Here is a 23620-nt window from a genome sequence, read left to right as displayed (position 1 = left end):
GAACAGGACCCCAGTGACAGATGACTTAACATCTGAACACCGTATCCTTTACGCTAGTGCCTCTGGCACAAATTATGCTGACAGGAGCTTGCTTATGTATCATATTCATGTTGAGTTGTCTGCAACTAGAAGCTGACAGTAAACTAAACTGCTTCTGCCATTTCTTCATTTCATTTTCCAGCAAATTTCTACCAACGTATGTGGGAGTTTAAAAGCGTGACAAACTCATTTTGGGTTTGTGCTGCATTCCTGATCAGCTGGGGTTCTGTTCACATACCACTACTGTCTAGATAGATTTGCGGGAGACTCAAATCCAGCCAGCGCTGGATGGAGCTTGGGTGAATGATGCATATTTTCACTGAGCTGATACACAGGTGATCCTGAACTGTTACAATTTGTCTAATTTGCAGCAACTGGTATATATAGATGATAGGAGTTGGAAAATCTGGCATTCTGGATTTTTTTGGTTCCATGGGTACTTGATTTGGTATTTGGATGCTTTTTTGAGAAATGCTAGGTTTCTCTAGCCCAAAAGACACCACAGTTAACTAGCTGATAACTGTCAGGAGGGGGAAATAATTTGAGACCAGTTTCGTGACTGTAATTGAATATAGGAAATGCATCTCTATATATAGCAAGCACTTTCTCTTCATCTTTATCTTTGCCCCTTCAAATAACGAGTTTTATAAGGTGGGACTGCCTCTTCCTTTAGAAACATCTTTTGGAAGCCATGAATAATACGGATCAATATTCATAAAGTGTTTATCTCTAAGCATTTCTACACTTCATGTAGTTTTCCTGCCTGCTTCAGATAGATAATTTTCTATCTGGTTTTTACAGCTCTTTCATCCTTCCTCTTGCCCACTGACTTGGTCCTTACCTGCATTTCTATCCCATCTGTATTTCTTTATTGCTTTTATTCTTCAGCTATAACCTTTAAATCTGAGCTTTTTGTATTATTATTATCATCTTAGCGTCACATAGAAAGAAGAAACAGCTGTAGAAGTTTATTTCAGAGTTTCAGTAGAGCTATTTGGAAATTTTTTGGCCTTTTTTTTCCCTGAGAAAATTCTAGTTCATTGTTACTCCACACTTTATGTATTAACGCCTTCAGTGACACCTGCAGAAGGAAAGACCCAGGAAGAAATGTCTGTTTCAGGAAGAATGAAGCATCTTGTGGCAAGGAAACTCCTCCAGGTCATGACTTTTCTCCCTGTAGCTAGTTGATCATCGCCTCATCTCCTACAGCTCACGTCCCAGTCTGGTGGGATGACCCACAGAAGCAGACCTGGCAGCTGTGCTCAAACAACAGGCCTTTACGTTCGAATAACCTTCAATGACACAAGGCAACTTCTAGACTTTCAGATACAGAAAACCAAGCAACTTTAAGATGACCTTAATACGATGCACTCTTCAGAAGGCTTCAGCTTGTACCTGCTCATGTGTGAAGCAATAACCATGGAGTGTTTCACACATGACAGATGGGCTCAGGGATTCTGCTGACCGGGTCTTTGGGTGGATCATAGCACACGGGTCATGATCTAGTACATCCCATAATTTAAGGTGGTTATTTGGCTACAGCAGTCTAGTGTTTGACTGTCGCAAAGTTTACAACATATTTATTCTCCCTGTGATGGAAAGAGCTGATATTATTTACTCTTTATAGAGCAAAAAACATAAAGAAACTAAGCATGTTAATTAATGGTCTCTAAAAGGCAGGAAGTGAGCTCAAGGACTAATTTAGTCATAATAGATTTAATTAGTAGTTGCCCATCCTGCAGGAGTACCTCTCCCCATTTGCAGGAAGGAGAGGCATTTGAGCAGTAAACCCCTTCTTGCAGGAAGAATTCCTTGGCAGGGCACTCCTTCTGAGGCCTGGCACTGTTCCCTCTCCTTGTCCATGCCAGCTCAACAGGATGGTCTTCCTGAAGGCACCCTGCAAAAAGCCCTTTATGTGCATAGTTGTTGGAAAGGAAGTAGACATGTTTGGGAAAAGGAAACATGATGGAGTAATGATTTTTCTACAGTTTTGATTTATTGGCTAGTTGAGGTTATGCATGCATGATTATTTAATGCCACTGGCTTGCTGAGCAGATTTGTTACTTATTTCTGAGTGCTTAATGCAGCTGAATGGTCATTATGTCGCTATAGCCTTAATTAATTGGTGGGTGGTCGAGAGGTTTTAATATAGACGGAAGATTTCAGTTCTTCAAAAAAAATGGTTTATTTATCCTTTGTTTTCACATTGTTTCAGTATCAACTGTAAAACATCTCAGAACACACTGAAATCTTCCTGTTATGGTCTTTTTTTGGTTCTCATTATTTTATTTTCTTACAATATTCAGAAATATTCCATCTATCCAGTGACCTAAGAAGGTATACTTTAAAAAACATATTTTGTACTCCTTTTTGTCATTAGAGCCTTTTACCATTTATATTTAGTCGGTATCTTTAAAGATTAGCCCTGAACTGATTTGACAGTGGAAGTATAAGTCTAGCCAACAGACATTGCTCTGGATGGGTCCTAGGGCATATTCAGTACAAGTGAAGTGACGAGCCTGATGGGTTGACAGCTCTCTTTGATTTCCATGATTCTATTTAACCGTATGACTCAAACCTGCAATATTTCCACAACGACCCATGTCCCTGTGACATTTAAGGGACAGTCACTCAGACTGCAGGTGCTTTGTGATTTATGTTAGAATAAATGGAGCTATTCAATTTATCCTACATCCAGGACTTTATTACATAAATCCTGAACTAATCTCCTCTTTGTCAGAAATTAGACCCACAACTACCACCTGGAGAACATTTGGCTTTGCAGCAATGGAAATCAGCTATTTGGAAGAAATGTTTTAGTTATTAAGGTATGTAGAAGGTCCTAGGAAACAGCTCAAAGAGTCTATATTTCCCTCAAAAGGAAAGGGGTGAATGTATCTGATGAACAGTCCTTCCAGGTGATGACCACTGGTCCATCGCTTCTCTAGAACATCATTAGCTGACTCATAGCACCTATAAAGAAGGCTCACATGGATAAACTTATTACCTAGAGCTTTATGTGACACATTTGTCACAAATATGGGCTTTTTGTCCAGAGAACGCTCTCGTCACAAACCTGATGATGGTATGATCACCCTGTGAAGATGCTCTAAAATCCCACTGCATCTCGGTGTTCCAGTGCTCAGGCTAGCGCAGAGTCCCTTCTTTAGCTCTCCCAAAGAGATATGCAATGTGAGTGCAGCTAGCAAAGGGACCATCACCAGCCTCCCCAAGGCTGGCTGCTGAAGGGCAGCGGGGATGGCCAGGAGTTGCATGCCTGAGGCACAGCAGGGAGCTCTGAGAAACACTACAGCCCAGGGAAACTGTCCTCTTCCTCAGCATCTCCAGATGATCTCCAAGGCTGGGCTTGGTTTCAGCGTCTGTTTCATCTCTGCTTGAAGTGTGGCTTCTTATTGGCAAAACTAAGCAGTAAACTCTCATTAAAAAAAATTAATAAAATGCTGGTATCGTCATACATTATATAACATTTATTATTATGTACTTACTGCTAGTGCATTTGATGGCAATTTCTTTGCTACTGTAGACATTTTCTATTACCTGCTTCTCAGTGTAGGCCACTTTTAACAACACAAAAGGTGCCAATGAATTTGAGTTCTGACCCATATGAGGTTTCTTAGAAAGCACTGAAGTGGTTAATTTATACAGCTCTGGTAAGAATCAAAGTGCTTTACAACAAGAACATCATATAAACTCTCCTAAATGTAGGTATTTAATTGAGTCTAGCAAATTCTACTTGCCCACTCAGCTGGGACAAGTAATTATTTTTGATGGACGAGTAAAATGTCATTAGTATTTCCATCCTGCTAAAGCTGGAAGATTAGTCTTTGTGGCTGAGCTGATAAATTTCCATGACAGTTTTGCAAGGCTGAATGAATAAATAGATGTAGCTGTGCTTTTAAAACTACACACACAGTCTGTCCTGACACATACAATCACAACTGTTATTCAAACAGGGAGCCTTTCCTACAGGCAACACTTATCAGTTCTGGAGAAACAAAGACACCTACACAGCTCGAGGTCCTGCTCGGTCTGTTGGTTAGTAAGGACGAAACATTATCCAAAATGCTGTGCAAGCATCCAGCAGCTGAAAAACATATCATAACTAAATACACCGGGACAGTATTTGCTGTCTGACTAAAACTCACCTTTTTCTCTTTTCCATTAGAGTCTTGACCATGTGAAGCAGGCCTTTTTAAGCTGCCTATGTATCTCCCGAAACTCCTCTCGATCACTCTTACTCTTTTTCCTGAGTTCAGTGCTCATTTCTCCAGGCACCCAGTACCCATCTGTCAATGTTTTCACACCAAGGATACAGGATTCAGTTAGTCAATGTGCTGCAGAGTTTGTGCAAGGCTGATGGAGGACGCAAAGTCTTTTTTGAGAACAGGCAGGAGAGGTCATTTGCAAGGAGCCGACTGCAGGAGAAAGATTTGAAGATTGCACTCATCTTTATGACTCCTTAAAAAAGTCTCTTCAAAGGAAACCTTTGACTTGAGGAATATTAATAAGCATCAGTTCTTAGTATAATTCTGAGACATGAAAGGCAAGGGGTGTCACACCGGGCGCAGCATGAAACAGCTGCCAAAACTGACATTAGGTGTCCGAATTTGACTACAGTAGGTGCACCTGCCCCTACGGACACACAACCTCCTGCAGCTTTCCATCATGCAGAAGCCTGTTTCCAGCCTCAAACAGTTACACAACCATTCATGTGCCTGGAAGGAAGCTCTAAATAAATTACACAATCGTATTCAAGTCTTCTGCATCAAAGGTCTCACTGTAACGCTTTGATAAGGCCAGGTGCACACTGTAAAATGCACACTGTAGCATGAGGTGCATAGGGAGAGTTTAACGTCTTTCCCTCTACACCTGCTCCCCCTCCAGCTCACACACCTACGCCAACAGGTCCAAGCGCCTTGGGCAGGAGCCCAATGTATCCTCTGCTATTGGAAAGGTGATCGAGCTACATTGCAAAACAGCTTTTGCTGCATTTTAAGCTGCATTTTACATGAGACAGCTCTTCTAGGAGCACTTTATTTTGTAGTCCTTATCGTGTAGACATACTCCGAGATGCCAGAGAAAAATCTGTCCTTTTATACACTCCATGTTTCTCTGTTCTTCTTTATTATTAAGTACTCAGAAAATGGCTGCCAGATATCTCATACCCTTATTAACAAGTGAATGTTATGACATTGTTTAATGGCTAAATATACCTGCCGTCGGCAAGTAACTGGAGACCCAGAAGGATAAAAACATACGTGCAATGCATTTATCAGACGCATCAACAAATGAAAAGAAAATTTGGCTGCCTAGCAAAAACACTGGGCAGAATATGATACAAAAATATAGCTATTAGTTAGTATTTTTAAACCGTTTTATTGACTATAATAGACATAATAGAGTGTGTGTCAGAAAAGATTATTTGGAAATCATTTAAAACATAAATTACAAAACACTATATTTAGGAAGAAAAATAATGAAAATGTTAGCAGTTCCAGCCCTAGTCTACACTAAAAGTAAAATAAAATAAAGCAGAACATCCCTTTGCCAACAATCCTACATTCTCACCCTTTCCCCACCATTTCTCACCCTCTTCTAGCCTTATTTCATCATGGTGCCTTACACACGCGAATGTTATTCTGCTAACGTGGAAACAAGCAGTCTCACATGGCTATGAATCAATGTCCTGGCAGATAAAGCACAATACGGGGTCCTAATTCTTCAACTAGGAAATTATCCTTTAATTAGAAGCCAGAAGGAATTTGGTTTTACATATCAAGGTAGAGTGACACTGTGCTACTCCCAAAGCACAATGGTGCAAACCCAGAAACAGGTAAAGCATCATAAGCTTTTTTGCTCTGGGATCATATGGGGCAAAAATGACAACCATTTCTGCTGCCTTTCAAAGAGCATCCGGCACCCGAATGCCAGCTGTACTTCTGAAAATCTCCCTTAAGGTATTTTTAAATCATGGTAAGGCTTTCTACCAGGTTAGAGTATTTATTAACTGGAAAATTTAGTGAGTGGTAATGTTAATGCAACTCATATAAATATATATAGAAAGGGGGACACAGATATTCCCTGTCTGGAAAATTATGGAGTGTTTGAAAAACAGAAACACTGTTAAAAGAAAGGGAGTTTTCTTGGCTTCTTCCTATCAAGACATAAATCTCTGTTTGCATCACATCGTAGATGCAACCTAAACGAAGTGCAAACAGTTTCAGAGTGTGAAAGCATATGCACTCTCCCATCTTCACTGCATTTCCAAAAGCCATTAACTCTCATATTCCTTTCACCTTGTGAGTTCTCCAAACAACTGCTCGCACATCTTTATTTTGACTTACCAGGGTAAAAATTCATTCAACCATACTTGACCTAAGGAATTTATCAGCTGGTAGAAGGCTGTAATTCAAGACATTCTCAGAACATAAAAACACAGCTGTATTTTATCTGATACTTTTTTTTAGCAATCTATGCAAATATACATATTGCTTATTATTATTATTACAAGCAGATATAGGAAACTATCACAAGGACATCAGTGGCATGAATAATCTAATAAATGTGCTGGAATCAAGTGTTCTGATGGATTCAGTGTAATAATTTTTGATGAGAAAAACACATTATTAATCACCAAAAGACATTCCCCTAGACACCAAGGCATAGACTAGCTTATGGGCAGCATACCAGACTTTGACAAAGCACTGAAAAAAGAGATCATTAGTTTGCCAGAACCATAAATCTAGCATGTCCAATTTTTGAACCACTGACAAATTATCTCCATAAAGTGACTAAATTTTTCAGATGCTAAAATCTCCCAAGGTCTAGCAGTAAAACAGAAAGAATCATAACACGAACCCCAAAATGCCAGTTTATTTGATGATTTATTATATAACTTGTAATGAAATTATTATCTTCCTGAGCAGAATGACTGCATCTCTGTAACGGTTTGTGAGCTTGGAAGCAACTGAGCATACTACCAGGGAGAAAATGAATACTAACAGTTACCAAATCAAACCAACAGGGTAGAGACCGCGTGGAAAAGGAATGTAACACGGCAAGCATGGGGCACACGTCTGTTCCCATTGACGTCACTGCAGATGTATCAATCAGCTTCAGGGGAAATAGGATTAAGACCACTGACTCTAATAACAAACAAAGACAGAACAGCCAACGTGTCACAGACAATAAGTGGGAGAAGAAAAAGGTATGACACTGAGATTTGCTAGAATGACTGTCAAGTACCTTGAGACCTAATCCTTGCAGGTAACTGAATGATTAAATGGCTGAGGAAGGCCTAATATAACCACACGGAAAGTGATACATATAGGAGAAACAGTCCTAAAGTTCACATACACGGTGATGGGTTTTGAGCTATTAGCACTCAGGGAGGAGATCGTGAGTTATAATAAATAGACCTATGAAAATGTCAGCTCAGCGCTCAGGAGCAGTTAAAGGTGCAAATCAAATGTTAAAAATTATCAGGAAAGGAACAGGGAACAAAACAGAAAAAAACTGTCATATCACTGTGTAAATCTATTGAAGTCTGTGTGCAGTTCTCATGCTGCTCCCAGCAACTAAAATGATGCAGTAGAAATGGGCAACGTACAGACCAGGGCAACAAGGACGGGCATCCGTATGAGGAATGGCTATATAAACTCAGACTCTTCAGCCTAAAACGGGCAAGAGAAAGTAATAGTATGGGGTCTATAAAATCATGTATGGAAAGGAGAAGGTGAGGAGAGAAAGCTTATTCACTGCATCTTCCAGTACAAGAATTATGGAACATGATAGAAAATTAGCAGATGGCAGATTCAAAGCAACATCCAGTTAAACCGTGCAACTTGTCAGCACAAGCTGTTGAACTACCTAAAAGCTTACGTGGATTCAAAAGGTGTTGGATAAATTCATTGATGAAAATTCATTTAGGACTACTAAATGCAAAGACAGCTCTAGCTTAAGAAATTGCTGGAGGCTACAATGGTGTTCTGGAGAACATCTAAGAATATGTTTCTGAATCATTAACATGCCAGAATTTCAAGATGATTAGTTATCTAAACAGTCAAACCAGAAAAGGCTATGTTAGTTATCCAATATCCATTTTAAAAATGTTTAGTTTTGCCGTCATTGAACAGAAAAAAATATCATGATCGTAGTTTGCAGAGGATTTAGATGCTGAAGCGTGTTTTGTACTCAAACAGCAAAAACAAATTCACAGAAAACAAGGCTGATCTGTGAACAGTTTGAGAATATATGAAATGGCTAAGTTAATTGGCTATATTTTTTTTGATTGCTCATTGAGCCACTTCTAAGAGTACCGTAGAAACATATTCTCTATTTCCGCTTACTTTATTGTGGAAACTCAAACAATCTGATATATTATCTTGACCCTTTAGGAGAGGGGATGTTGGTAGTTTTTTCTGGTTTAGGAAGAAAATGTTTGTCAGTTAAATTCTAGTAGTTTTAATCCCTTTCATGTTTTATACTACAGTTTTGTCTATCCTTCAGGTTTGATTGTCATAGCAATAGATAATCCAAAAAGCTTCATCAAAGTGATCAAAATATGCATGACATATCAGTGTGCTCCTTAAAATGTCTGTTTGCTCTGTTAAATCATGCTTAAGCTGTAACTAGTCCCTTTTTCAGCAAAGAGCGTTAAGAGTTGTTCATGCTTTGCAATATAACTGCAGTAAATATCACTACACTTAGAAACCTACGCCAGAGTATTTAGCAACCAGCAGCATCTTCATTTATTTATTTTCATTTTAGGAATTTGCTACATATCAACTCAACAGAAAAATCCTTTGCCTGATACACACTAGCTATAGCTCTTTTCCTAAAATTGGTTGTGTGGATGATAACTCTGGATCTTTGATTTTGTTTACTGGAATCCGTGAGGGAAACATTTTCTGCTTAGCTATTTCTCTGCTAGCTAGGCAGTGAAATGGCACCTTTTCCAGCGAAGGAATCACAGCAACTACCTCCACAGCTTTCTCTGATTTAACCTCTTATTCCTATATCCCCTACCTCAACACATATATCAATATCCTGCTTTTAGCCAAAAGCAGGGCAAGCTCCAAGATAACGATTATTTCTGCAAACAAAATTCTAAGGAGGCAATTTCTGGGAAAGGGGAGAGTTGTTATTTGAGGATGGAAGAGCAATGTAGTATCCATAACTTAATTTATTAAGAACAGAATTTTTCCCAAATGGACATATATAAGCTCATGTTTTGTTAGCAAGCTGTTCATCTACATGAGTTACAGGAATGCCTCCTCAGCACTTACCCTAAGGGGACCAATAGCAGTACTTCTCTACAGATAAGAAGCTGTCATGACAGCTAAGGAAGCCATGCACTGTGAACAGACTCCATGCGACCTTATCGGTAGCACGAATCTAGGTTTTGTTTCTGCCTATCTCTTCTATACCACCACAAAATTCCTCTAAAGCACACAACACAAATTTAGGGGGGATGCTTTTTGTTTTGTTTTTTGTCTCAGTACATAGTATTTACTTTCTGTAGCGATAAAATCTAAGGAAATATACTGCTGAAGAAATCCCTGGAGAATTTCCAGTCCCTTCCAGCACAGTTTCCAGAGTACCACTGCCAGATGTTTGTCTACTCTGTTCTGAATCCTTCTCTTCAGAAACAAGTATGTCATCTCCTCAAAATGCTTAAAGCTAGCTGTTATTCTAAAGCATCTTCTAAAATCTTACCAAAATCTCCTTGTTGCAAACTAAGGTTGCCAGGAATAAACCTTTATTAAAAAAAAAAAGTCTTTGCATAGCTAAGATTGTTAGAATTCCTTCCTTCTTAGTTTTCTCTTTTTTTAACTAAACAAATCCAGTTTTTCAAATGTTTCTCAGTCTCTCTGAGTTCATCTTTCCAGTTTCTCTACATTTCCTTTCAAGTGTAAGGCCTGGTACTCAAACTCCTCCAGTACCGAACGGAACAGAATAATTATTTCCCATAACTTAAATACAATATATCTGTCAATATATTCTGGAATGAGATTTATCATTTCTGCAACAGCATGCATTTTGCATTTGTAGGTAACTTGTCATCTACTGTATATATATAAGCCACAAAAACCCTTTTCTGCAGTAGAGCTGCTTAGACAATTATTCCCCATTTTGTTTTGGTGTCATATGACTTTCCTTCCTAACTATAATACTTAGCATTTGTTTTTATTGAATTGTATCTTATTGATTTCACACTGTAACTCGAATTTATCATGATCATTTGAAATTCTAAGCCTGCCCTCTTCCAAAGCACTTGCAATTATCAATTTTGCAAACTTTAATTGTACTCCCTGTTCCATTATCCAAAATGCTTACATAACAAATATATACTTATAGTGCACATTCATTTCTCCTCAAATTAAAATATTAGCCTTTGTGAAAAGAATGCAAGCAAGTGGAATTACCATAGTAAGACACAGGCACTGCAAATAAGGCCTTTCTGTTAAAAGAAGAAGAAACAGCAAATTCCCCAGTTTTGAATTTGAGCAGTTCAAAGCCACTCTTCTCCAACATCACTTTCCAGAAGTATTTCTGAGAGAAACAGCTGACTGTAACCCTCTGTAGGGGTTCTACTTTGCTCTTTACACTCTGGCACAACATTCCCAGGGGAAACAGGCAATTAAACAGGACACTGTCAAAGTCATAAATTCCAGATCGACACTAACATTAAACTGGAGTCTTGCTCTGCTTGGTAGCCAAACATCTGCATCAATGCAGATGAAAATGAGCTATCCAGCACAAGAGAATTGCCCATATAGTATGAATTATGAGCTTATATCTAAATCACTCAAATAAATCTGCTTAAAGAAGTGGTGCCCTGTTACTGATGTGCCTACTTTGTTATTTAACTCAGGAACATAACTCCTAGCTCTTCTTGCAGATGCTGTCAGCTATCCATAAAGAAAAATCGCAGAGCTCACTGTACATTTACTTGTCAAATTAGTTTAGAAATGGCGAACTTTCACTTCAAAGAAGAAACAGGACACATAACATGACTTTGCAAAACATGAATCTTTCACTTCAAAATATTATTATCAGAAGAATGTCCTGAACATTTCTTCAGAAGCTACTGAGCAGCCTTGAATTCTTCAGCTTTTCTAATCAGAACCACAGATCTCATCACTGGCTTCAAAATACCATTTCAGGCATGAAGTGAGCACGATCTACTTATTTAAGGCCCTCTTATGTAACTGCAGCCTCATAGTGTCTGGGAGGCTCATTAGGTATCTAGCCTCACAATATCCCCCTGATGTAAGGATCCTGTGAGACACTACCCCCGCCTTTACAGTGAGGGAATGAAAGGCAGCTAGATGAATAACATGCCCATCCACACAGTAGAGCACAGGATAGAGGGTCCCTGAGTTGGTGCTTCCTCAGTCTGCCCTGGAGCCAGCAGAAACAGAAAGCGTTATTTGCAAGTCACCATTGCACAAATGCAGCATCCTGCTTTGGTCACCAGGCCTTGCACCTCCACGGCACATACCAGGAATGCTGGACCCAGCTTCTCTCGCTCACTACCTAGATTTCTCCTACACTCATTGGTTTATCTGCCAGCTTAAAATATTCTGTTCATTCAGCTGTTATCTCCTGCATGATATCTCTGGATTAGAATCACTGGAAAAGCGCATAGGGTTCTGTTAGTGCTAATGAAGCAGATGTTTTTCAGAGTTATTCGAGCACCAACAAAATTCAATCCACATTCCTGATGTAGTAAAAGAGAAGAGCTCATATTAAAATATTTCTCTTAGTCAAAAAGTGAGGTTGAATAATTAGCACAGACACATTATTTTCCACATATGGACCTTGGAACCCTCAATTTGTAGGAATTACATTTTAGGCAGTCTGTATCAACATTACTCTAAAACATCACTTCAAATGCTACAGCATCCGCATGGCAGAAGGAGAAAGATACACAAATAACTTCTGCAGTTCTCATTTCTCCAGACGAAGGAAATGTTACCCACATCAGCGTTTGCCTGAAGGACATGCAACATTAGCAAGTCACCTGCTACACTGCATCATTTTGGCCAAGCTCTACATTAACCAGTCTGAAATTTCTCCCGCACACAATGATCAGTATAAGTCATTTTGTCCATGGGTACCACTTGTCTGGTAATACACCTGCCTAGGGCTTGGATGAGGCAAGAGGGCTAGCAGAGGTGTAATTAACTACAAAGAAACAAACACGCTAAAAAAATCACGTAAGAAGAAAACACTGCGGGTCCTTGTAAGGAAGAAGGGGCAAATTTAGTCCTGATGTAACTTGTACTGCAGTGATTTCCTCAGTTATCTTGCTCCAATACAACACAAAATTGAAAAGACAGAGAAGCAATACGGCGCCAACAAATCCAGCTGAGCAGGGATCAGTGAAGGAGTCCCTCTCACCCAGGCCTACGCAACAAGCCTCCAGCCCGTTCCTCTCCTTCCCCTGCTCCCCACAAGACTTCAGACCTTCCCTACCTTGCACAATTCCCGCTAAAACCTCTCCTCCCTGGAAAAGAGAGCTCTTTGCTAACAGTAATATCTGCCCTGTACAGAGGTTTCTGGTTGTCTGCAGAAGTTTTTAACCTTTTCCTGGCAGACGCTCGGACATCTTAATCTGGCGTTGCAGGCTGCTTTGAGCCACACCTGATGTATCTGTGAGAGATCCTCTCCTCCCTGCTCTTTTGCAGGTAACAGAGCTTGTTAGCTGGTTGGAGCTTAGGTCCATTGGCTTTAAATATCCTCCAGAGTGGCTGCACGCTCCGGGGGCTGAGAGCCCACCCCAGCCCGCCTACCTGTTCCACTGGAGCTGCTTCTTCTACAAAGAAGTCTTCCATGGCTGCAGCTGCTCACGTCTGTGCGAGGAACCGGGGCGAGGGGCGGGGATGGGGGTGGAGGGGAATCCTAGAAACTGGCACAACCTAGATACACAGACTGGCAGAGCAACCAATGTTTAAAAAAATCTTAATTAATTACACAGAATCCAGCAAAATTCTGAACCACTGAGCTGACTCTTTTTTTTTTTTTTTTTTAAACGCTCATTACTCTGATGAGGCAGAAGGTACTTTCAAAGGCTTTTTGCTCTCTGCAGAGAAGTAAGCAAGGATGGCAGCCATCCTTTGAAGAAGACACACCACCAGCAGTTAGCTAGGTATCTTGAGATGAGACTCAGACTGGAAGGTGCTGTTTAGCACACGGGTACCTAAAACGGGGCCAGTTATTTAACCATTTCACTGCTGCAATGGCTTTAGAAAAGTTCTTGGAAACAAAAATGTCTCTTTGGAGCAATGGCAGGTGGGAAAGAGGACGGATGCATTGTGCAAGGGTACACTGAATGGGGACAGGCTCTGCAAGGGCTAATCTTGTCCTACCGGTTGGGTTCCTCACAGGTTGCATGGCTTTGAGAGATTACAGAAAGAGGAAATACCTACTGGGACAATGGCTCATGAACTGCCCGGCTTTGTCTGCAAAAATGCAGCAAACTGTGCCTATGTGGCTAGATTATGTTGTCTCCTCCATGGCATTACTGGTGAAATTCTCTACTGATTCGTAGGGGCCAGGATCAGACCTGCAGGGTACTGGTGAAAACAACTCTCTGGTGAACATGGGATCCTGCAGCAGTAGCTAAAGCTTTTCATAAATCACAGGGAAAGTATTTAAAACAATCCGAGTAGTTGTAAAAAGCAGCAGAGGATTCATGAAGTAATAAAAATGTGTTCCCAAAAGAGCATGGAATTGGAAAAAAAAGATAAATTGAAAAGTAAGTGATGTGGGATAGAGAGTCATATAACTGATGAAGGGGAAATGTACTTCTGATCTTCACAGAAACAAAATGAGTTGGAATCTTTCTCAGCTTATCATATGACAGCTTTCATCCTCGCAAACATACAGGATTCTTTTTTTTTCTGATGTAAGTAGAGAAAATAGACTTTCAAAGTTCAAGAAACTCTAGTGAACTCCCTAGAAAAATAAAATCACTCAGAAACTTGGTTTAAAAGCTATGATTGTATACTCAGACACACAAAAAAGAACCCTATTGGGTCCTACTAATGAAATGACCTTAAAAATGTACTTTTCATTAAATGTGGCACGCACTGAAATGCCACAGGAGAAACAATATATTATTTCATTTGGTAATATCAAAAGCTGTCATTTTCTGCAACAACCTGGGGCTACAGAAAAGCATATTCCCATGAATAATTAGCATTTGGCATTAAGAAGTGTATTATCAAGAAATATGCCTCAGCTCTGTGTATTATCAAGAAATATGCCACAGCTCTAAGTAGCACAACTAGAAGTGTTGGATAGTATCAATGAGAGACTAGGGAGACTAGGTCTTACCTATTAACTTGCCTTTATGGATTTAAAATCAGAACCTTTTTATTATTGTTGATTTTTGTTTTAAATTAATAAGACTAAGGCCATATGCAAAGTCCTATACGGGAATAAGAAAAACAGATGGAAAATATTAGCAAGAATAACAATAACTTGCAACAGTCTGACTTGGAAATGGAGATTTTCCCTGTAAATAGATAAACCGCATAAACATATCTTAATTTCAAGGATACAAGCCTTCTGGTATCATGCTTAACGCTTCAGAATCTAAGTTGTTCTCCAGATTTTAAAGCATCGGTTTTACTACATTTCACTATCCATGAGAATTTTTTCTACAAACACAAAATATCATGATCTTTATATTTTGTCACCTGTTTGCAATTAATAAATAATTCCTTTCTATTTCTGAAACCTGTGAGGGGAAAAAATTGCAGTCTGTAGTACAGTACATACTGGCATTTCTAAAGGACATCAGCACAGGAAATTACTAGATCAGTTGCTCTGCAATAACTATGCACATATCCAATTTTATGACCTGGCACTCAGCAGTAAACGTAAGGTAAGCTGAGTTAATCAAGCCTGGACTGATTGAATAATACCTTGAGTAAAAGGAGGATAAGCTACCTTGAGGAGCTGATAGTGGAGTAAGAGAGATGTATATCAACAATCGCAAAACATCTATCCTGAAGCAATTGCTTTAGTGCAGTAACCGGTTCACACGGCAAAGCTTTCAGAAACCAGAGAGATTAATACATTCATCAACTATAAAGGACATTTATAATCATTTAAGCAGAAATCTTGATGGCTATAGATCTTCTCTGATTTTGAATTCTATTTGAACTAGTATTTTGTAGACAATTACCAAGTTCTGATTTAAAAAATTCCCATTGTAATGTCAATTATAAATAACTGTTGCTAAGTTTTTCCACTGGCAGGTTATACCTACCTGCCTTATTTTGAAACCTTTCCCTATCTTCAATTTCCTTTAATATGTTCTGTTTACCTCTTTTTCAATCAGATCAGAGAGATGTGATAGCCCCTTGTACTTTCTCTTTGACAAACTAAACACATCAAACTCACTCAACTCACTCAGCAAGTCATATTTTTTCTTCCCCTCTTCACCCCTAGAGCTTTTCTCTGGATCGTCTTCATTTGTTAAATGCTGTTCTTGAAATGTGGATGCTAGCCACTCGCAGTTTTTAATTAACGATCCCATCACGGCCAGTCAAAGACCTACTCTAACCTCTGTCTTCTTACTCAAGACTCAAAAGACATGTGAATCTTTCTGGACACAGTAATGCACCAGGAACTTATCCTTCACTTGATATTCCTCTATGATCCAAGTCTTTTCTTCAGAGACACTACTTCCCTTGACAAATTCCCTCACCTTTCAATCATGACCCACATTCTTTGTTTCTATCCCTAAAACCTGTCCCTGTCCCAAGCCCAAAACCTAATTTAGTATAATGATCACTATTATTATAATTATCATCCCTTCCCCTATATATATATTTAAAAACTCTTTTCATTTTTTTGCTAAAATAAGTAGGTTAAAAAAAAAAGAAAAAGTAGTTTTCTCTCTAGATTGTGCAGTATGGTCATTTAGTGGAATATTCTTGAGAAGAACACATAGTGAGAGATCAACTTGTCAAAATTAGGGTCTCTGAAAGCTTGCTGAGCTTCAGTTTACAAAAGTTCATGGCCTTCAACAGTTGTTGGGAGTTTTGGATTCCAACTGGCATGCAAAACTCACAGCAAACCTCTGTCAAAGTTGCCAGCTGTTCACTGGATTTTCTTTATACGACTATGCCATTTCTACTCGCTTTCTTTGTGAAACTACAAATGAATCCTAGCTTGTTTGAAGAAATTACAACCCTCAGTCAACTTGCAGAGAAACTTAGCCTGAATTTTGATAATTTGTGGCCACGAGAGTTTGATTTGCTCTTGATCTGTCTCACAAATATCCCACACAGGTCAAATGACGAGCAACGTGTGTATCACATGTTGTCAAATACCTTAACATGAACTTACGAAATAAGAGCTGTAGTTTCTTGATTATACTGAACTGAATTAGGAAAGTAGGGCCATTGAGAAGGTGCTGACAGTTTGAAATACTCTTGGCTTTGTTCAACCTGCAGTGCAGATAGGAGAGAAGCATAAGCTTTTCCAGTATTCTTTTCAGCAATGTTTCTCATTTTGCTTCTTTTTTCCAAATATTTGGATGAAAGTTACAATAATTATTTCACTGGAAGAAAAAATCCTCTGTGATTAACTGATCTTTGCATTGTAAACAGACAGTTTAGGATGAAAGAATATTTTTAAAAATCCAAACAGCACAGCTCAGTTTTATTTCTTCTTTGATACTGTTCTTTTTTATGTGGCTATGGTATGTGTGCACCATGTGAAAGTGAAGTTGCTATGGAAACTACTCATTATTTTTCAATAGTAGGCTAGCTACTTAAAAAAAAATCCTACATCTTTTTAATCCCTAGAGAGTCCTAATTTATCCCGTACACAGACTTTCCTTCTTGACAGTTCCTTTAATATTCACTGCACTGCAGTGCACATTAATCTGAACATGTCTAACAAAAACACAACTTCCTTCTGAAATCAACTTCCAGGCAAAGTTTGGTTCTAAAAAAATATTTTTCAGCTCAGCTCTTCTATGCTTACATTTCTCTGAAAGATTGTAGGTATGAACAGAAAAGCCAAGAGCAGATCTCTGCAAGAGTTTCACTGCTTAGATAGCAGGACACGTTAAAAAAAAAATCCCTTATCTATAATAAATGGCAAAGCTGCAGGAAGGAAGGAAGAACAGCAGTCAAAATCGCTAGTCTGGAATTGAGGTTAATTCCTTCCTGCACCACAGGCTTCCCTGGCCAGTGCAGACAACCCACTCAGTCTCTTCTTCCCTCAGTTCTCTATCCATGAAAAGGTATTCGGCACACTTCCTTATTTCATAGGCTAAATTCACTTGTGATGCTCTCAAGCGTCTTGGTAATGGACCGTATCAGTGCAGTTTGGTGGGGGGAGTCACAGGACGTTCCAGAACTCCTGATCACTGCTATGAGGTATAACTTACAGCTTTTCGGCTTAGACAGTATACTGTCCTTCTCTCTCTTTTTTTTTTTTTCTTCCTTTTTCTTCTTTTTATGGTTGTGAGTGAAGTAACCATTACTGATGAACCAAGTAAGCCCTTCTTTCCCCCACCATTCTATATTATTAGATAAATTTTAAGTAAGAGAATGTTCTTAGGTTAAGCTGCCAATTCCAGAGCATCAGCTGGTGCCTAAATGAGGTTCCTTACAAGGACTAGCCTCTCCTGGCCAACATACTTATTCCCCTGCGGATCTGCCTATTCCTACATTCCTTAATATTTACTCTAATTGGAGCAGTGGCATCTCAGCGGAGCAGCTCTCGCCAGAACAACAGGGAAAACTGAAAGAACTACAGTAGCTAATTCTCTCATCCCTTCTGTTTTAAGCATATGTATAGCATCTCCTTAGATTACTGCAGCATCTAGCTGCTTCGACCAATGTCAGTGACAAAATTCAGCTAATAATATACAGAGGACAGTAACAGTAATTCTTTGGAGTTTAATGAAAGCAGAATTGGGCTAATACAAAAATAAAGCATTCAGGTGTTTCAGAGATTAAGAACAACATTTTCTTTCTTGTTATCACAACTTTTTTTCCCCAGTGACACTAACTCTCCTCTAACTAACTTTACATACATTTCATATATGCAGCCACATGTAAACCTGCTCTAAACTCAGCCACAGATGAAGGCATCTAAAGGGACACATCTAAAGCTAGCAGCAGGTCCACATCTAAGTCTTCCTATACACAAACAACTTTTCCTCTGGCAGTTTGGAAAGGAATTCGTCTTCTTACTTACTACTCACGCTTAGATTGAGCCATTCACTATAATTTTAATAAAGAAGAGAAAACATTGCTTTATGCAGCTGCATAAACTTTCCTACTATGCACAGCTCATAGGCATTGCGTATTGATATAAAATAACAGAAATTGTTTGCTAATTTGACACACCCAATCTGAAAGGTTTAAGGCCTCAAATGTCTTGATAGTCCATTAAAGGAAAAAAAAAAGGCCAACATACTTAATATTCTCCGCAAATTTTTATCTGGTACTTATGACCACACTAGGACAAGAGAGTCCAGAATTTATTCTTATTCATTGTAATTGAAACTCATTTGTCTGAGAGTTTTTGGCTTTGTCCTGATTTCAGCTTAGAAAAATTTTGCCACAACTCTTCCTGTATTGCAAGTTTACTGTGCTAAACTCTGCTACTGTTTTACCATTTCCCAAAAGAGAGAATGGCCAGTAATGAGTTTTCAGAATATTATTTATGAAAATTCAAACACAGTCCATACATCTGCAAAGTTCATAAATATATTCTTAACAGCTTCACAGAACAGCTTTAGTGGTATGTTGTACGTGGCAATGCAGGACGAGTTACAAAAATATTTCAAACAGATCAAAGTAACAAAGCCAAAGCTGAAGCTGAGAACAGCAGAATTAAGTGGGAAAAAACGTAAGCGCTGATCCCCTGATATCTTCAAAATTCCTCCCTCATACATGCATAGTCTGTAGTTCTTTTCAGAGCCTTGTTTCTTTTGCCAGGAAGAATTTCTGCTCAGCAAACCCTGCCCTCTGCTGACCAAATGCCATTAGTGCCATATATGCACATTCTTTTTTTCACCTACCTATTTGCACATAGATTGCAATGAAAAATGGATGCAAAAATCCAGTTAGTGGCACGCTTTGCATTTTACTTATTCCCTTTAAAGATCTTCATCAACAGTAATTTTTTTAAAGTTCTATTTCAGAGAAATGTTCATGATATACCTATGACAGGCACCACACAGGCAAGCGTGGGACTCAGGATGGTGCAGCCCATAGAAGAGGGGTTTGCCCTGGGGTGCTCCCCAAGAGTTGAGGAACCCCAAGTGCTTCACAGCCAGAACCACCACACTGTGGGGTTGCCGCAGCCCTCCAGTGACTCCTTGAGTGCTGAGCAAACCTAGTCAGCAAAGGAGAAGTGACACCAAGGACTCACATCGTAAGCATCTAGGTACCTTGGAATTTCGTACTGATATCTGTTGAATACGCATACTGTTATCTGTTGACCACGCTGTTGACCATCCTGTTGACCATACTGTTATCGGCTGAGGTCATCTGTTCTATTGTTCAACTGTGGTCTGGCATTGTTTGATTGGATAACAAACTAAGTGCAAGAAGGATAAAAGAAAGTAAGCCACATACCTAGGTGTGGACTTGAACTCACTGTCAGCTGGCCTGCAGACCTGACAACCCACCCATCAACGGGAACGGCCCTGATGCCAACTGCCAGGGAGAACCTGAATCATCTTGGCACAGCCTGAGCGTGGTGAGAACAATCTGGGGAAAACTGTACCGGAGGGGTGGCCCATAAGGACAAGGAAAGGGCGAGAACGGTCATTATACTGTGAGAGAACAGTCATTGTACTGTGCATCTGTGGCTTAACCATAGAGCCCTGATATGTGCATTCTGTTTTCAGTTCTTTACTATACTTTTTTAGCTTTGTTACACTTGTAGACTGAGACACACGTTTCACACACTGTGGGTTGCTCTCGTGAAGTCACCATGGCACTATGCAACAGTGGCAAAAAAATTATGGAAACAAATAAATGATTGGCAGGATCAGAGTCCTAAACTTATCACATTTGTACAATCAGAAATCTAAACCTTTAATGGACACCAGGAAGACTGTGAATTTCATATACACAATATATACACCTTTGGCAAAAGCCTTTTTTCAGACTTCATATTCAACAGCTATATTTAAGGTCATTTGCTAAATTATTTTTCCAACTTCAGACTTCATATTCAAAAGCTATATTTAAGGTCATTTGCTAAATTATTTTTCCAAGCAGCCATCAGGCTAGCACAAAATTATTTTTCTATCTGAACCTTATGTATATTACATGCCTCCCACTGCAGAAAAAATTTACCTAATTGTAACATATATATCTTTATGATTGCGATAAATCAAAATGCTAGCACATGAACAGTCATCAAAGCCTAAATATCCATTTCAGGATACAATCTCCAGGGGAGATTGACATATATTGACATATATAACACTAGCCCGCAGCACATGTAAGTATGTGAAAGTGTTCATTGGCCTCGTGACATGCCAATGAAGGAGTTGCACTGCTATTGACTTAATTCCACACAAGCACAGCCCAAGGGCACTCAAGGGTAGAGATCAGCAGGTCACTAGATTTCTAGAGAGGTAGTCAGAGTTTACTGATGTGCTTGTAACACTGCCAAGAGCTGCAAGGTGCATGTGCTGCAAATCTCTCTGAAAACTGAGGAGTAACCAGATTTTTCAGTGGTTTTTTTTGTTTGTTTGTTTGTTTTTTCCCCCTGCAGATTGCCATGCAGCAGCAAAACCTGGCACAAGGTTTGTCATGCTGAGACACATCTGGATGGATGGGTAAAAAGATGGGGGAGAGGCCCTTTTCTACACAGATGCAATACCTAAATACACAGCTTCTTCCCTGCCACATGATGAAATGTCTTATTCTGCTAGTTACAGGTGAGGTGCCCCACTATGGAGGAAAAATCGGGTGCCAAGTTGTAGTGTACTTTTGAATATAGGCCCCAGGTGACCCACAGACCATTTAGCTGGGAGTTGACTGTAGCTGAAAGACTAGAAACAGCTGGGAAAACCTGGTTAACTCCATTTTTATTGCTGTCATTACAGCAGGACCCCTTTGCCTTCAATAGTGATGTGCCTAAAACTGTAGCTCCAAAAATGACTGGAGCAGGTATTAAGCTGCCACCCACAACCAAAAGTCATCCTGCCTTCTCTCCTGCTCTGACACTGACACAAATGTTCATGCGGTCACATGATGACCCAGAGCATCACAGCTAAAACTAGCCCAGCCTAGGTAAAAGACAAGTGGTTGCTTTTCCCCTGAATCACCAGTTCTGTCAGGTATATCACGATATGATCAGTTCTTTGCACAGAGGTGCCATCAAGCAGGCAGGATTGTGTTACAGCTGTGAACGCTTCCAAAGTTTCTTCTGATCCTGATGTTGCTCAGGGTCAGTTTCCAGCAGCGACACTATTACCCCCAAGCCATTCCCTCTGCCACCGAGGCCTGTCCATCCCCAGCCATGTGCTTGCTCATCAACATCTCCGGCCAGTGCTCTAACCCCTCACCATCACCCAGTGGAGCAAAATAAATCCCCTGCTGAGCTGCCCCACAACTCCCTCTCTGCCCTCCAGCCCTGCACTGGGGCTGAAAGATGCTTCTATTCATTTCAGTTCCCCACCACTGCCATGTGAGATCCCCCCAAAATGAAAAAAGACTCTGAACTCCCATTTCCCCCTGCCTAATGCATGTGCTAGGGACAGAATAGCACTGCTCCTCAGCAATGAGGCTACTTCCTGTCTCCATGGGGCTATCACGCAAGTCCATAAGGTTGCTTCTCTACCCTCCCCCCAGAGGATTCACTGAAAAAGAGAGAAACCTGTGAAGACTCAACTCAGGAAAAACAGCATGAGTCCTACTGCTGCTGCACCAGGGAAGTGCCCTTGCACAGAGCCTAAGGTAAAGATTGTGCAACATGCAAGAGCAAGGCTGTCTTGCACAACACTTTAGGCAAACACAACACAGGGATGAGAAACACATAAAGCAGTAAGAACAACAGAGCTCAAAGCACAATCAGGAGAACAATTAGCAACCCAAGAGGAGAGACACTTTATGCCCTGATACTTTCTCTCAGTCACAGGGCTACTGCTAATTAGATCAAATACAATTTTCAGTCAGAGCGTGATTTTCAAGTTGATGGTGTCCTTAAAAATGCTTTTCTGTCTCTCATTGCTATTCACAGAACAGCAGTTTGCTCTTGCCCTGACTCAGCAAAGCTCTCATGTGCGCTCAGTTGTAAGTACATGCTTAAACCAACGTGTTGTATGAGCACGGGTGTTCTGCTGAGCCAAGAGGGCATTACGTCATACTCAAAGGTTAATTTTGCACTTTGGTGCCCTGCTGAATAAGGACCACTGTCAGTACCTCTCAGAATTACAGTGATTTTGACCTCTCTGGCAAAGGTAAGGGTATTGTGTTACATCTGCCCAACTCCAAGCGGCTGTTTTCCCAATTTCTCTCCAGCCCTGGGGACGCAACACCTCTCACAGAAAATGCCGGAATCAAGTCAGACCACCCTGCCATCCAAGTAGCCTTTAACAAATTAGGTAATTGCGTTCAATGTGTTTTTCCACAGAGAGATCCCACAGCAGGAGCTATAACCACTCTACCTAGCAAGGGAGGGGGATTCTGTTGCTGTCAAATGCCCTGAGGATGATGAAACTTTGGGAAGCAACTCAAAAACCAATGTTTTTCTAAAATATTTTATGTGTCGCACCAGTCTCTTGACTGTTAAGATCTAAAATCTGCTGTAAGAGGGCCAAAACAGCCAGTGGTCTGGTTTATGCAGACAGTAACTTAGGCTCTGAACTTGGAGTCATCAGAGTACCTGCAGCGTGGCAACGTCAGGTCACGTAATCTGTTGGCAGCGCCAGTGCAAAGGAGGGTTTCTGTTGCTGCAATGACCCTCAAACTGCTGATTTACTGGAGACATGTGGAATGGTTTAGAGACACAGCACACATTACTGCTGACAGTGTTGAGCCCTGTTCTTTGTACTACAGAAAATATTGGAAAAGGAGGGAGAAAAATGAAGACACAGCTTATTAGCAATTGTCTTTTGTCTCCTGTTCTGTTACTTGCTTTTTATATTCTTGTTTTCTCTCATTTCATCTGCTCTTGCTATAAATTTCTGGCTGTGCTTGTAAGTCATTTTACCTGTATATCAGCACCCAAGGGATGGGAATTGTTTGCAGGGCTTACCTTCTGTCGCAAGGTCTCCAGAGGACACAACCGGAGGGTTGTGATGGAACATTGTGATCTTCATTTCAGCGACACATCCTGTTCATGTTATTTTAATTGTGTTTTAGTGGCTTAAAGCCAAGGCAAGGAGTGAATCTAAGGGCATTCAGCTGACAGCTTTTTACTTTCATTCTAGTCTCTCATAGCAGACATGGCTTCAAATCACCATATACCTTGAAAAACGCCTTACATTGCATACACATGCCAGCCTGGCAGCAAAGGCATTTGGATATAAAGCAATGACACACATCTATTC

General features: G+C 40.1%; 1 protein-coding gene across 4 annotated transcripts in view; it reads right to left on the bottom strand.

The window, feature by feature from the left end:
- Positions 1-23620, bottom strand: part of DPP6 (dipeptidyl peptidase like 6) — a 581229-nt gene that overhangs the window by 384542 nt on the left and 173067 nt on the right. Inside the window, exon 1 of one of the 4 annotated variants that reach the window (XM_068934272.1) lies at positions 12861-12925. The exons of the other annotated variants lie outside the window; for them this stretch is intronic. Coding sequence (XP_068790373.1) covers positions 12861-12902 — 42 coding nt within the window. The 5' untranslated portion in view covers positions 12903-12925. Of the gene's footprint in view, positions 1-12860; positions 12926-23620 lie in introns of those variants that run through there. 4 annotated transcript variants of the gene reach the window in all.

This window comes from Struthio camelus, chromosome 2, assembly GCF_040807025.1.
Source record: "Struthio camelus isolate bStrCam1 chromosome 2, bStrCam1.hap1, whole genome shotgun sequence".
Lineage (NCBI taxonomy): Eukaryota > Metazoa > Chordata > Aves > Struthioniformes > Struthionidae > Struthio > Struthio camelus.
The sequence above is the reverse complement of the archived record's forward strand: the minus strand, read 5'-3'. Positions and strand labels throughout refer to the sequence as shown.